Below are 15,881 nucleotides of genomic sequence, written 5' to 3'. Positions count from 1 at the left end.
GACGAATATTAAAGGGAATTTCTCTGCCTGGTCCTTGAGCTGGAGCTTTAATGCAGACGTGTCGAGGTCTTTATGCCTGAGCGCGGCCCCTCGGCTGCACATGTTTCAGGATGTCAGGGGACAGTTGGAGATCCCTCTGGGGATGGTGCAGCCACACTCGACGAGGCAGAAGCCATTGTTGTTGTGATGTGTCCCATACATAGTGATTTGGCTCGTTCAAACGTGTGTGTTGCGTGCGAGTACTCGTGATCAAAACAAACGTTCAAAAAAAACACTAAAAATTGCTCATATTTAATCAAGTGGATTGAGAAAAACTGTTCCCACTGTTCCACTTTTCATCTTAACAGCTTTAATTCAAATCCAGTTGATTCAAATAAACATATTTTAACCATGTTCTCCCGTCTCACAACTCCCCGTTTTTACGCAGTAAGTTTTCAAGCAAGGCTGATTTTCTGACGGAGGAAGGTCAGATAAAATTGCACAGTAGGAAAAATTAAGGCAGGTTCCTCTATTTCAGATTCTGCAGGCTGTCTGTTCCCCTCAAAGCTCCACGGAGCCACTTCTGTATTTGTCAACGGCACAAATTTGCATGTCAAAATGTACCAAAGTTGAATGAAGCCAAACATTTTGCACAGATTTACTTCAGCAAATCCAATCAGTCCGTAGAGATGATTAAATTTTTTTCACTTGGAATTTTCACCGTTTATAAATGCCAATGTGGCGGGGTGTTCGGTGCCCTTGAGCAGGAACCAGCACACTCACTGTAAGCTGCTTGAATATGGTTGTCAGCTGAAATTCACCACCTGGTACGCCGCATAAAATAAGCCTTCCTGTGCTCAGCGCAGCATATGAAAGCTCCTGGGTATGGTGGGAAAATCTTTGTTGATCTCTGGCAAACATAACACCACTTTAAACAATGTGTCATGTTGACAGTGTCGTCTCCGTACCCCGTCCCCCCGGGGACTTGGTGGCAGGAGAGGGTAAATTCATTAACTACAGCACAACTGGTGTGTTATTAAGTTGTGCATTGTAAGCAAAAAAAAAAAAAAAACATACATACATCAGGAGCAGGTTGCACAAAGCAAACAGCCATCAGTCCCAAGGTCCAACACTTCAGGAGAAAGAAAAAAAAAATGTCTTTGTTTCTTAATAATATATCATTTGTCAATAGAAAAATGGAAAAGCCTTTGAAAGTGTGTGTAAACTGGTGGACTGTAATCATGTTGTCTTTGTACTTGTCAACTGGCATTTAGAAATCTTTGCCCCATGCTAAAACGCTGACCTTTACTACTCCCCCCTCAGGCGCTCGCTCCTGCAAGTTATTGGAGTCGTTTCTCAACTGTGAAGTCCAAGTCATGTTGTGAGCCCCGTGTCGTGACCTCCATTTACTTTCCAGAGAAGACTCACTTGGCTTCAGTGGTTAAGAGGTCCAATTAGAGAGTCTACTGTTTGTGTTTCCCGAGTTTGATTTAAATTTTCGCAGTAACGCGGATGGTGAGAGCTCAACGCTTTAATGCTCCGCGTCTGCCGTGCACCGCCGCTCACTGCTGCAGCCGAACCGGTCATCGTTTGTCTGCCGCCTAAAACTGAGGGCGACGCATGTCTAAAGCCTGGTTGAACACTTCCTGTGCCCCAACACAACCTCTGACTTGACAGAACGTGCACAACTAGTTTTGTTGTTGGTGTTTGTTTGTTTGTTTTCTCCATTCCCTGCAGGTCATAACAGTATCGTTCGATGACAAACACGAAGCAGCATGAAACTGAAAATTTGAATTCAAGCAGGAGTGACAGGGGCGAACATGAGGGCTGGGGCACGACCCAATATAAAGGATTCTTGCTCCTACTATAGCCCCAGGATTCTACATCAAGCTTAACTAATGCGCAATTAAGCTTTAGACTGGAAGAAAATCACCTTGTAAAAACATTTGTCAAGTGAACTGTTTTTCTGTTCTGGGTTGCTAATTAACAGGGGAATGGGAAGAGGGGTTTGTTTGTGTGTATTTACATATACATGAAGAAAATAAATATCTACACTGTTAGGGGAGAGCATTACCAAACCCCCTTCATATATCTCTATTAGACAACGCTGACATGTAGTCCCTATCATTAAGCAATAATAGTTTACTTTACAGCTCATGAACTACAGTATCAACAAATTAAGCCCAGTGATAGTGCCGGGTGCCAAGCCGAGCATTGTGGTGGAGGGGCGGGAGGACTCGGGGAAGGTGGAGGGAGGAAGGGCAGAAGGGGGGAGAATGTGAGGCTTTATTGTGTCTGTCACATTAAACGATATTGCAGCCACACTCAGAGTAATGAAGACCACTTCTAAAGTCATTTAAAAGTCAAATCATCACTGTCTCTGAATTTCAATGACGTATAATAGAAGGAGCATGCCGGAGGCTTGAGAAGAGGGTGAGAGAGAGGGAGGCCGGGGGTGGGAGGGTTGGGGGGTGTTGGGGGGAGCGGGGGGGGGGGGGGGGGAGTCAGGAGTCGGGAAGTTGCCATCCCCTCAGAAGACGGAAAGGTGACAGATAAAACGAGGAGGCTGCTGGAGCTGCTGTGCGGCTCCTGGGACCACACCGCAAATGTACCACTCTACTTTGTGTGACTCTGTGTGTGTGTGTGTGTGTGTGTGTGTGTGTGCGTGCGTGCGTGCGTGCGTGCGTGCATGTTTTCCAGCAGGTGGATGAAGCCATGGATACCAAGGTGGAGGATTCCCAAGTGTGGGTTCCTGCCGAGGAGCCCATCGTTAACCCAGCCTTCCTCCTCGACTCCAAGATCTGGGAGATTTGCCAGCAGCTGCCCATCCACTGGATCCATCCCTCCCCCCTGAGTGGTGAGAGCAGGGGGCATCTCTGCCTCTAAATGCAGACTATTAACACGCTCGCTGGAGGGCATCCCCACAGGCCAAACGCAGGTCCACTGAGACACTTTGGTTTCTCAAGCATATGAACTGCTGCTTCTGGCTTTCCTGTGTCTGTTAGCAAAGTTGAAACGGCTGCGGTCAGTGGTGGAAGCACTCCTCTGAAATGTTACTGGTGCAGATTGAGAAACATGACCGTCGAGACATCGTACAAGTAAATGTATAATCCAACATGAAAAAGAGGAGTTTTATCAGATGCCCTTCACTGACAACTCAAGTATATCAAGAATGAGAATGTCCATTTTAAATCAGGTGGAAATGACAACAAGTAGCCGACGTACACCAAAATACTGTTGAAAGACAAATTGAAGATAATTTACTACGTGACTACTATGTTCCAATACATTGAGAACATTCAGAATGGGTACACACCCATTCTGTGTGTGTGTGGTTTCATTACAAAAATCAACCAACAGCGCCAACTCATGGCCAGGCATGTTAACTACATCTTTTTTTGTTTCCAGGCATCTTTTTCAAAATGCTGCCGTGTAAACATGAAAATTGTCTGAAACACAACAACACAAACATTTCATTGTCATATAAACCGGGACCTGAAAAAAGTGCATCACCCAAAAAACAAAAAAAAACAGTATTATGTGTGTGCTATTATAATGCAGAGAAAAGGGAAGGCCCTCATAGAAATAACTGGTCAAATTGAGTGTTAAAACATTAATGTATTTTTAATTCATCGTTGGGGGGAAAAAAACCAATATGCCAAATAGTCCCAAAGCAGGATCAATTTAACTTTATATTCATGCAAACGCTGCAGCTTTTAGTTGCCGAAAGGTCAAACCTGCTTTCATTGTTGACAACAAGGAGGGTGATGGGAAACTCAAATTCATATGACACATTTTATTACTCCATGACTACAGCTGTGGCCCACATATAGGTGAAAAGCAAAATGCTATTTCAACATAAATTTAAGAGAAAAAGAAGCCACAACAGAGGTGATTGAACAGCTGTTTTAGTGGGACGTTTCTTCTAATGAAAGCCTCTGATAGGTGCAGGACATACACATATAATTCATTTTCTGCTAAAACATTTTCAATGACTTAAGAAGGGAGGTGATCTGTTAAATTTAAACTAGGATTGAAAGAAGACATGACTTGATTAGTTTTTAGGTTAAATGACCACAAGCTACACAATCCAGTACATGAAAGGAGACAAAATGAAAAAGGCCTGTACATTGCCTGTAGCTCCATGGCTGAATGTCCATTCTCCATGTGTCCCCTGGACCTTTTCTCTCCCACTTCATTCAGATGAATTCAGAATATACCTGGTCACTTCAGGAAAGAAGTTGGAAGTACCACATGTGGAATAGATTTATATTAAAAAATACAGCCATTTCTTTCAAATGTATTGAACCAAATAATTTCATGAAGCAGTTTTAAAGCGGATATTGAAACGAGACCACGGAGAGCATATTAAGAGGAAACGTTGTGTGTAAAATATGTTTCCAAAGTAAATCCAGCTTCGTTTCTCTGTGAAATGTAGTATAATAACAGTTTCAGTCTGAAGCGTGTGCATTTGGTCATCTGAAGATTTGTTTCTTGGTTTTGAGCATTTTTCCAGCAAAGCTGTCTTGGCTTTCTAAATTAGGATCTGCGTGTAAGTATCACAAAGGCAATAACACCATCGTTCGACAGAAGCACGAAGAAAGGTTGGAATGAATTTCAACAAATCTCTCCTGAATGTTGGGAGCTCGCATCAAGCCACTGGGAAAACAGGAGTGTGTGAGCCAAGTTCCAGGAATCTAAGAGCTTTCTTATATTATTTCCAACCGTATGAAACATCTTTTGCTTCTTTTCCCCCACCACACACACACACACACACACACACACACACATTCAGATGCTGAGGTTGGAAATGTGGACGCTCCCGATGCAGAGGCCACAGGCCAGCGCTTCACCCGCGACGTCCTGGACCACGTCCCCGTGAACGACTATGTAAGTGGGGGGGGCCATTCCGTCATGTCACCCGGCGGTGGGGGGTGCAGTGTGGTGGTGGGGGGGTTTGGGGGTTGGGGGAGGGGATTGTACAGTACAGCCACTTCAATCAGCCCCGGCTCTGCCTCGACTCTTTGTGCATATAAATCGCTCACTAATTGATGTTAAAACTGACTTTGTGCACCAGAGGGCATAGCAATTGCTCTATATATCTGTTTAAGTAAGGCCAGTTCATTGAAGACTCCCTTAATGTCTCTCCATTAATTGAGAGGAATATTCAGCCTTTCAAAGGCAGCAACTTGTGCCTTACAGCGCCTGTTAGTGTCTTTTTTCACTTCCTACTTTCTGAGGCAGTGGAAGGCGCTGCACAAAGGAACACTCTCAAGGTCACTCATTGCTGCACAGATAAGTTACATTTATTAATAATGCTTTAATTATCAAAGCATATAAAATGAATGGAAAGGCCAACTGGCATATTTTGGTGTGCTGCATGTAAACCACTCACATGCTGTATGATTAATTATCCCTGACTCAGGGGTGGCGGGATGTGTGTGTGTGTGTGTGTGTGTGTGTGTGTGTGTGGGGGGGGGGGGGGGGGGGGGGGTTGCATTGCACAGTGTATTATGCAGCAATTTTGCACTCAAAAAGCTGCTGTTGCACAATAAAGATAGTGGGAAGGAATACAGGTGCAATGACACACACATTCAGCTCTTGCAGGTGAATAGCCACTGAAGCTAAATTCAAGGATAATGAGTCGGGCTCGGTCGGCTCCTCAGAGCGGGAGAGCCGGTGAGAGACACCAGAGAAATGAGACGTCCTATAATGTTGACATTTATCAGGCCCGTCCCAGAAACACAACCAGCTCAAGTCTTCCACCCCCCCGAGCTCCTCTGTCTCCTGTCTCATTGCCTGTGGCAGGAGATGCAGCGCTGTGCGATTAAAACATACCAGGGGATGAAAAACTCAGCTCTGCTTTTGAAACGCAGCGCCTCTATCAGCTGAGTAATGCACACTATTGCAATCCATTCCAGCAGCAGGTCTATCTGCTGTTTGTGGGCCCACTGATAATAAAGGCCTTTGTGGACAAGCAGAGGGCAGGCAGCAGTCTGTAATTGGGAGTCTGAACTCTTGCTTGTGCCAGTGGGAAGGCACGTGTGTTCGCCCAGCTTTTATTTTTTATTTAATCCCTCTCATGTGCATATGCATAAAGTCGGGGGAAATAAGCACACTCGGTCTGCTCGACTCAGTCCATTTCCATTTCTACCTGCATCCTTTCTTGTGTCACACATGCAGACACATTAATCACGTGCTTTCACTTCATCTGCATTTCATAGGTTCATATTTTGCCTCTCCGCATCGAACATCCATACACCAGGGTAATCGTGTGAGTCCCAGCGAGTGCGTGTGTGTGTGTGTGTGTGTGTGTATGTGTGTGTGGTGGGTGACAGATATACGAGGTTGAACTTTGCCACAGCTGCCATGTCAGAGTGCAGTGTATTATCGAAGGTGGCCCTGGAAATTTCAAACTGAATAACTACCATCTGACAAGCTTGAAGGGATTGTCCCACTGTCCTTGACCCCCCTCCACCAATAGCCCCCAATATGACTTGACCTCACACACACCAACACAAGTAAACATGTTTGTTGTGTGTGTCTGCCTGTGTCCAAGTGTTTATATTGTGCTCCGTTGTTACAAACCTCTGGCTGCTGCAGTCAGGGTCAGGCTCGATGGCTGCTCATGCATAAAAGAGGTGCGAAAAGCCCCAAGAATTCAAATCGATGAACGCAGGAGCTGTTTGTGCCTCCAGAGGAATCTTTAAGATGAAGCTCAAGCTCCTTATCACCGGCAGAGAACCAGCGGAGTTTATTGAAATACACGACTATCTGTGTATTCAATTACTTCCAATTTCATTGTCATTGCACGCCAGGGTGCAGCACAGTGAGATAGGAATCTGAGATCAGGACACGCAGCAAAGCTTTTCATATGTGGCACTGTCCTGTGTGTCTTTATTTATTTATTTTTTAAACCTGCTTTTTGAATACAAAGCACGGAATGAGACAGAAACGCTATCTCTGCCGTTTTTGATCCCAGAATGAATGTGATGAGCTCTGCTATGAGATTTAATAACACATCCAGGCATGTGCTTCAAGCTCATGAAGAGCGGTGATCAGCATGTGTGAAATAATACCAACAAGTGAGGAGATTAGAGGAGTCATGCTTTGATTCGTTACATCTTATTGAATGACTGACGCTGTTTTCTCCTCCGCAGACTCATTCACATCCAGAGCCTCACATTATGCAGCGATCGCTGCGTGACTGTGTGTGTCTGTGTGTCTGCATGTGTATAAGTAAGTGTGTGATGAAATCAGATGCAGCAAGGGAGTAATGACTTTAACTCTTCATTAATGCTGCTTGTTTGTGAGTGACTGCTTCAGATTTCCCAAGGTGAACCATTCTTATCACCGCGGCTCCCCACTGGAGACGGCAACTCAAAGCCGGAGTGATTAATATGTACCCTCCGTTTTAAAAGGATAGCTCTGATTAATTGTCTTTAAGGTACAATGCTGCCTATTGGCTGTTTGTTTTGATCATCGCCGGCTTCATTTGAATAAAATATTTCCTTCATTTTCCGTACCGGAGCTCCACATTTTGCAACATCCCAGTTCGGGCTGTGAGAAGCCGATAAGATTATCGCTGGTCCATTGACAGATTTCGTGTTGTTTCCATAACAGATTGATGCCTGGGAGCTGATGACCTGAAACCTGACTGAAACAATAAATCATTAGAAGCCTAGCCGTGCCTGTCACTGCAATAAATCACATGCACCTATCCCCAATATCATCCTCCACACACTTCTGTGTGTATAAATATGTAATTTCACTCCGTTTATCAACGCTCACATCAAATGCAAGCTGCACTTGTTGTTGTCACAAATGTTTTGGATATTTTACCTAAGCCGAGTCACCAAATGATTTTGGGTTTTTTTTTTAGAAAATGTGTAAATTTATTCAGCTTTACTCACTAAAGTTTAACTGGACGCATGCTGGTGCCGCAATCAGCGTTCAGTGTGAAATGATGGCGTGCTCTCCAGTACAGGAAGTGTAGAATGTGGCTATTGCAGCACGTCACAGTCTCTTGTTACTCTCTGCTGTCTCTTTTGTTTCTGCTGAGCAACATGCTGGAACGCCCGCTGCTCATACTGCGCTGCTTTTTATGGAAAAAGCAATTAGTTCCTGATGCAGGCCGACGGTAATATCGCTCACGCTCAGTCAGACGTCTTTCCTGTCGGGGTCAGCAGGACTGAGTTGGTTCAGATTTAATGAGATGATCCTCCTCCAGTTTGGTGAAATAGTTACTGGAACTCCAGTAACTATGAATACTATTATAAAAGTAATCTGTTACAGTGGCTTCACAGTAACATGTAGCACTCATAAATATTCAAAAATAAGGAGTCTATTTGATATTTGTGTGAATGAAAGTATATATGAGCTTTTTATGTATTTGATGTTGTTGTTTGAGATGCGCTTATTCTGCGTATTCATGCACTGTGTCACTGAAAAGAGCATTTTGCCACTTAGCACAGATCAAATCCATTATTTTAATCAATAGAAGTAGTTCCTTTGCTCTGTCAGTGGCACTGTACGCACTTCACACTTAGCACTTGATTATTAGTTCACTCGAAAAATAAGATTGATCATAGAAGAGGCGAGCGTTCAACAAACTATCACGCTAGTTTCAAAGACAGTGTTTGTCAGTATGTGTGTAATGTAACACATACTGATCCCTGATTTGTTATCTGTAATGTTGGTTGTTTAACAATGAACAGCTTCCATCGTCCCACGCTGCTTCACCATGTCATTAAACTCCATCTTTTGTGAATTTTGAATCCTACAGCAGCAGAATGACCAACATGAAGTGCACTCAACAGGCGCAAAGAAAGCTTCACAAATAAATGTGAACATCACACAATGCTTCGTTAATCTTAATTGAAGGAAGTAATAATTATGACATTTTACCCAGATAACAAAGGAGACAATTCAATTTCATTCTGCAACCAAAAGCATTGTGTGCTAGAAAATAACCAAACCAAGCCGATCCAGCCCTATTTCCCAATGTTTTTCGATTTACTTATTTTATTTGGCGTCTGAGTCACCAATTGATCTTACAATACTGAGCATGAGTCCCAAGTTTGACAATATGGCTGCAAGTTTTTAAGCACTTCCATGATGTGTCGTATACTGAGACAACATTCCCTGCTCATTGTTTACTCAAAGCAAAACTTTGTCGACATCTGTTTTAACTAATAAAATAAAGTTTTGATGAAAGTTTAGTCTATTCATGTCATTTTAATCATTTTTATTGCAGCAAAATAGGATTGTTAGTGTGACAGGCTGACTGAAGCTGCAATAAAAAACAGTCATAAAGGCTTCATGCACATGACAGATTTATCTATTAACTTATAGGGGAAAGCAATGATACATGGGCCCCTGTACTGATTTAAAACTGCAATGCAAACTGGTGCAAAACCAAGCTATGTCGAGCCATCGGTGGGTCTGGCTGCTATTAGTTTTAAATTTAACGGCTATGCATCTGTGAGATTCCAAACAAATTATATTTCAGTAGGACTGATTGTTTGATGCTTGACTCAGTGAAATAGGTCAAAATTGCATAATTGTACCATGTGGATTTACTGAAAATCGCGAAAAATCGGCAGCTGTGTACTATTGGTCCATTGCACAAGTCAGTGCCTTTGAAAGTGTAGGGCGGGCATCCCCTGGGGGGCGCCAGAGAGCTTCAGGTGGGGGTGCAGCAACAGCAAAAATCTGGGGTACAGAATTGATTTTTTTATATTGTATTTTATTTGTCTTTCTTTTTAAAAAAATTACATGAAAAGGGAAAATGATTTAAAAGGAACAACAGAAGGTAAAATAAGTAATCACTTTTATACAAAATTAATCTTTTTTTTGTCACAACAGTGGTTTAAAACTGATTGTAAGTGAAGTGTTATGGAGACAAATCGAAATGATTTAAAAAATGAAAAGGAAAAGAAGACTCATTGCAACAGATGCAGACTACTTATCATCACTTAAATTCTATTTCAAATAAAAGCAACACGCTGGAGCAGAGTTATGCATTTTTTTTGCCGGTGAATTAAGTGCCGTTACCAATAATTGGCATTCAACCAAAAGTTAAGACCAAGTCAGTTGTGACATGGGAGCCTGAGGGGAGGAGCAATGTGGCTGGAGGCCTGTGTGGGCGTTCGTCCACCCACATTTCTAACATCCGTGAAAGAACAACAAGCACAATTAGTGAATTTCACTGCATATTGGACTTAGATCTGCAATTACTGTCGGTGCATAAGAATCAGCAATTATCCCATAATGGCTATCTTTAAAAAAAAAAAAACAATAAAAGAAGTAAAAATTAAAAACATTTGAAAAGTAAGACCTGGGCCTATATATACTGTACTCCTATTAGCTTTCTTGTTTTCTTTTTTTTATTTATTTTTTTAACTAAAACACATTGTTTTATTTCCACCAAACATATAGGGTGGAAATAGTATTTGCTGTTTTACTTACTTCCTGTAGTTATCCATTCTTCCAGTGTCTGTGCGGCTCTGTCCAGTATGGGGGCCACTTGTCCCTCCAGCTGATCTAAACCATAAGTCTGAACCCTGGACGGGTCAACAGTCCACCACAGGACAAACTCAGATGTACAGACAACCACTCACACTGCATTAGAGTAAAGACTGGTGTGCACTTTTAGCTAGTTCGAGGTAAATAAACGGCACAGTACTTTGGTTACAAGTTGCATCTCACATTCTGCTTCCAGACTGTTGTGTGCAGGCTTGGTGATGTACGACGAGAACTTTTTGGTTTGTGTTGCAAGTCCAGACACCTATGGACAGACGATGCCATTTAAGAAGGACAAAACAATCGGTTCATGAGCAGCAGGAAAGATGATTATACTGTTTTTATCCTGTTTCGCTTTCTTGTTTTGAGTGAAACAAATCAAAGGCACACAAATGTTTCATGTGGATATGAACTCTTGCCCACACATCCCCACAGTGCGTCAGCGGCTTTTCAGATTTGGGTTTGTTTGAGGACAAAGGGTTTCTACATCTGTAAAAACAAACGCTAACACAAATGCAAACCTGAGTTTTTATTGCAATGATGACGTGAATTACAGATTACTGCATTACACCGAGTCCAGCACAAGTCTGCTATTCATGCCACTATAATGTGTACAAAACGCATTAAACACATTGAGTGGATGCAATAAAAAAAAATCCCCTCATCCTGCTTCTGTCTGTGAAAGGTGAAGAGAGGGACTCCACCATGTTTCCAGAGGATAATGTCCTCTCAAACAATTCCCACACGGTCTCTCTACCCAGCAGTGGATGCGTTTTGTTCGGCACTGTTGCATGAAGCTGAGTCATTGTGAACGCTCGCAGAGTCACACCAGTTTGCTTTGAAGGTGAAGTGAGCGCAGACCGTGGACTCCTGGATCTGAGGAGTTTAACGAGACAGCACCGGGTTGTCTCAGAGGATTCATTTACTAAAAGAGATTGAAATGTGGTCAAATGCATACTGAGGGCAGTGGCTGCCTCAACTCACACCGCCAGTTAAGTGGCACTTCTACGAACCCCATTTGGAGTTGCTCTTGATCAAAGGCATGGCACTCAGCCCCCACGAGTCCATGAGGGCATGAACCAACCAGCACAATGGAAAAATCCAAGGGCCATTAATTCTACCCAATTTACCTTTCGTTTGGGTTTCATTTGGCCCCTCTATAAATTCAGAGGCAGCCAGCGAGAGCAAATGAAAGAATCCTTGTTAGCCGATCATTACTGTGCTAATTGCTTTAGGAATGTGCCGTGCACTTAAAGTCAAGGTCAGGGGGAGGGCGCCAAGACGTGAGGGGCTCTAATTTGAATGCTCTGATGGAGGAGGGACCGCCATTTTAGTGCAGAGTGTGTGCTTCGGTCGAGGGAGTTAAGAGGTCAGAGATGAAAGAAATAGTGTAATTATTCTGGTAACTACCGGCATTACAGTCCCTCTGACTGAACACGGCACCAGGAGAGATGCCGGATTCAGGGAGGAGGCATTGTGCCGCCGCCAGCGCTCCAACCACTGGTGGATGGGGAAAGGTCAAGGGTATTATATCATGTTTTATGCTCCTGGAGCTTAAATCAGGCTCGCTCACTCTCAGCACCATCTTGATCTCTTTGTCACGGTCATCAAGCTCGGCACAGTTTTGCATTTCCGCACACATCAGTTCTGATCCACTCACTCTTGTTTGGTTTTTTACATATATTCTGCTGACCTACAACCAAAAGCAGACTCATCAATTCATGTCCTCCTCCTCCTCCTCCTCCTCCTCCTCCTCCTCCTCCTCCTCCTGCTCTCTGCTCTCTGCTCTTGCCCTCGCCTCCAGAGGACTGGCATTTGTCATGTGTGTGGTTGTAACCCTGCCCGCCCGCTCTGTCCTCTGCAGAGAGACGTTGGAATCGAGCTGGATAGCCGTTTGGATGACCGCGGCTACTGCTGCCAGCACTGTCGCCGTGGTTACCGCTACTGCCGCCGCTACCACGAGCCCCTGGGTGGCTTCAACCCCTGGCCCTACTACTACCAAGGAGGCCGGGTCATCTGTCAGATTGTCATGCCCTGCAACTGGTGGATTGCCCGCATGCTGGGGAGGATCTGAGCGTCGTCGGAGGGGGTTAAGTGTGGATGCTGGTGAAGGCGTAAATCCTCCTCTAGATAAATATTCCAGACCACTTCTGAGACCAAAACAGTCTTACCGCAAACAATCATTAATTAGTTCACCCACTGAGTATGAGTCAGGCTAAACAGTTTAAATGCCATTTGAAACATTTTGATTCTTTCTTAAGAAGCATTGGTTGTTTAAACCCATCGAATTTTCTCTCATTTGGCCTCCTTGCTTTTTATTTTGTTCGATGGATGCAATTTAGTTTGGAAGATGTCACCACAAACTAATCTTGAGAAACAAATGTGTCTGTCCGAACATTTCTTTCTTATTCTTGCATTTATCTCTATTCTGTAGGCACAGAAAGAGTTGTTCTACCAAAATGATGAGGCGGTACAGTGCACACAATCATTTCAATGAATCACTTTTCACACAGTAAATGTAACTCGAAGCGCCTTACAGACAATCCAATGAGGCGTTAAAGTTGAAGGAAAATAATTTCATACATACAGTAAAAATCAACACACACACACACACACACACACACACACACACACACACACACACACACACACACACACACACACACACACACACACACACACACACACACACACACACACACACACACACACACACACACACACAGACCTCTAGAGAATTGACTAATGAAGATTGACACGTCAATAGTTGAATTGACAATATGTAGCAAAATAAATGGTGCTATTGCCTTTGATATTTAACCAGTTGCATGGTACAACTATATAAACGTCCTCACCATATTATATAGCCACACATTAATCTTTGGCTAATGGTTCTTCAATGGTTAACAAACAGATTAATTATTATTAATGATAACAAATTATTACTAGAAATGCCATAGTTCACCTTGAATCTGAATCCATGTGGATATTTATCCTAAAGTTGTGTCACATGCTGGTGATGGATGAGTCACTACTGATTATGAAGTGGTTCATCAAACAGCTGATAGCATCAGTTGGGCCCAATTACCTCTTTTATTGCCGATCAATAAGAATGATTTGCATGTGATCATTCAATTTTAGTTATTTGTGAACGGAGCGTCAGTGCTGAGATCAAAAATAATTAATTTGTTTTCGAAAAAATATCCATTATCTTTAGGTTACCATTTATTTTTTGATGGATGTGTTATTTGTTCCCAAATAGACACTCCTGGGTCACTTCATTAGGGACAGCAGAGCAACCCAAAGCAAATGCCTCCACCATACCGCCCGTTGACCACGGTGAGTAGCGCACATAATATTTTGTCCACATGAAAAAATGCTAACATTTAGCCATCTAACGCGGCTCAGTGCAACACCACCTCCCACTGTGGAGCCAATAAATAAGCACAAAGCAGAATGATCACCTTTCTGACAGCGTCTACAGAAACTGAAAATAAATAAGCTTCATAAAATACAACTCATGGCTGAGCTGTTGAATTGGATTGCATTAGATTGCACAGGTGTCCCCAATGAAGTGCTCAGTGAGAGCATATATCCCTGCTTTTTTTGTCATGCTTTTTTTTTTTTTTTTATTGCTTACATAACTTGCAGATAAAAGTCCTTCACATACTCCAACGCTACAGTGGCCCCCGAGGAGCATATACGAGAGTGAAAGAACAAGCAGGAAGGAAAACACACTGCACATCCAGAAAAATGCTACAGATACCAAAGGATATTTAGGGGGTGGAGCTGCAAATGAATGTTTTGAGACAGAAGTGGTCTCGAGGGGGGGCTGAAAGGATTGATTTGGATAAGCAGCAATTACTTAAGTGACCAGCATGTGCCACCTTATCAAACACAAGAAAATAATGCAGAGATGGTCATGGTGATGCATCAAGAAAATATCATGCAACACTTCATGGATTTGTACATTAAAAACATTAGATACAAGTAGGAAATCTTCATATGATGAGACGGAGAAAAAAAACCTATTCATTTTAATGTGTCTGTGCCTCGAAGACCTCCTCCTGAGTGACTCCATGCATTTTCAGCAATCCCTTTCCTCTGTTCTTATATGTTGTAGCGCTAATGTTGTATAATTAAAGATGCACGGGCTTCAGCTGTCTCTTTCTGATGTACTTACTGATGTGCTATCCGCCATTGTTTTCATGTTGTCGCAATCTGAGAAAACGCTTTAAATAATGCTGCTGTTCAAACAGTTCTGTCTTTGCTGGGGAGAGATTTTAATCTGCAACGCTGCATCTCCCTGTGTCGGGCTGAAATGACTCTCATCTGCAACTGACAGATAAGCTAGCCAGATAGGCATTTGTAATTGATGTTCTGTCATCACAATAACAAGGTGCATGAATGCCCGAACGTATTCAAAGCCATGTGAGGTATTCAGAAGTTCAACGGAGAGAGACACACAAATCGCGCGCTCGTGTTGTGATCGTTTGCTTTGAAGTCTTCTGTATGTTCCTGACGCTTTCACGGTTTTTTCCAATTAAAATTTCATTGTATGAGTAATCTCAGTTGTCCTAGCATAACAAACTGTGTGATTTCCTTGAAAGACACTTAATACCCCAGGGTGTTCGTGTGGAAACTGATAGCTGTGTGGGTTTGAATCCAATTCATGTGATCCATAGAACAGACTGATCCTTTTTCTCTCCATTAGTCCCCCTCCTCATCAGCAGAGACACTCGGCATCAAATTGTCTTGACTGGGGGAAAAAAATTGGCGTATGTGTATTGTTTCTATTTCTTTCATAACTCTCTGGTGTGCCACACACCCAACAATGCTTTGTTTAGAGTAATATGAAAGTATCTCGCCTGCTAAGTAGATATGAATGTTGACTCATGCTGCTTCAGTGCAATATTAATGTCAATTACATCAATAATAATTGGCAGTAAAATGGATTTGGTAGAGAGGAGAACAAAACATATTACTGCATGTAAATGTTTTATGAATATACACATAAAGAGCTGCGACTGCACCCATATTGTTATTTTTAAATCAATAATGTCAATGGCCCAAAGCAACATGTCAAGCAAAAAAATACTGGCATGAGTTAACAAATGCAATAATTGCAAACATACTTCAAATAAACTGACAAGTGTACTGCAAAGCCCCTGAGGCAGTTCTGAAAAGTTCAAAAAATCATTGTTTATATAATTCATTTCTCACTATTTCCCGTTTATCACATCAAATAGTCAAGCGTTTATTAAAATGGATGCATTCAGCATACGGCTGCTGTGGAGCTTCTGCACTCAGTGCTGGAAAATAGTATAAAGGGTTATTTTTTTTTTTTGTAAGATGCCGTTAGTTGTTAGTTGTCTATC

At 42.6% G+C, this 15,881-nt stretch overlaps 1 protein-coding gene across 1 annotated transcript in view; it reads left to right on the top strand.

Annotated features, from left to right (window-relative positions):
* tnmd (tenomodulin) overlaps positions 1-15,070 on the top strand; it is a 91,742-nt gene extending 76,672 nt beyond the window's left edge. The window contains exons 5-7 of the mRNA XM_080502303.1: positions 2,680-2,836; positions 4,775-4,869; positions 12,368-15,070. Coding sequence (XP_080358429.1) covers positions 2,680-2,836; positions 4,775-4,869; positions 12,368-12,577 — 462 coding nt within the window. The 3' untranslated portion in view covers positions 12,578-15,070. The remainder of the gene's footprint in view (positions 1-2,679; positions 2,837-4,774; positions 4,870-12,367) is intronic.
* Positions 15,071-15,881: the final 811 nt, after the last annotated feature.

Source organism: Blennius ocellaris (assembly GCF_963422515.1).
Source record: "Blennius ocellaris genome assembly, chromosome: 9".
Classification (NCBI taxonomy): Eukaryota; Metazoa; Chordata; class Actinopteri; order Blenniiformes; family Blenniidae; genus Blennius; species Blennius ocellaris.
The sequence above is the reverse complement of the archived record's forward strand: the minus strand, read 5'-3'. Positions and strand labels throughout refer to the sequence as shown.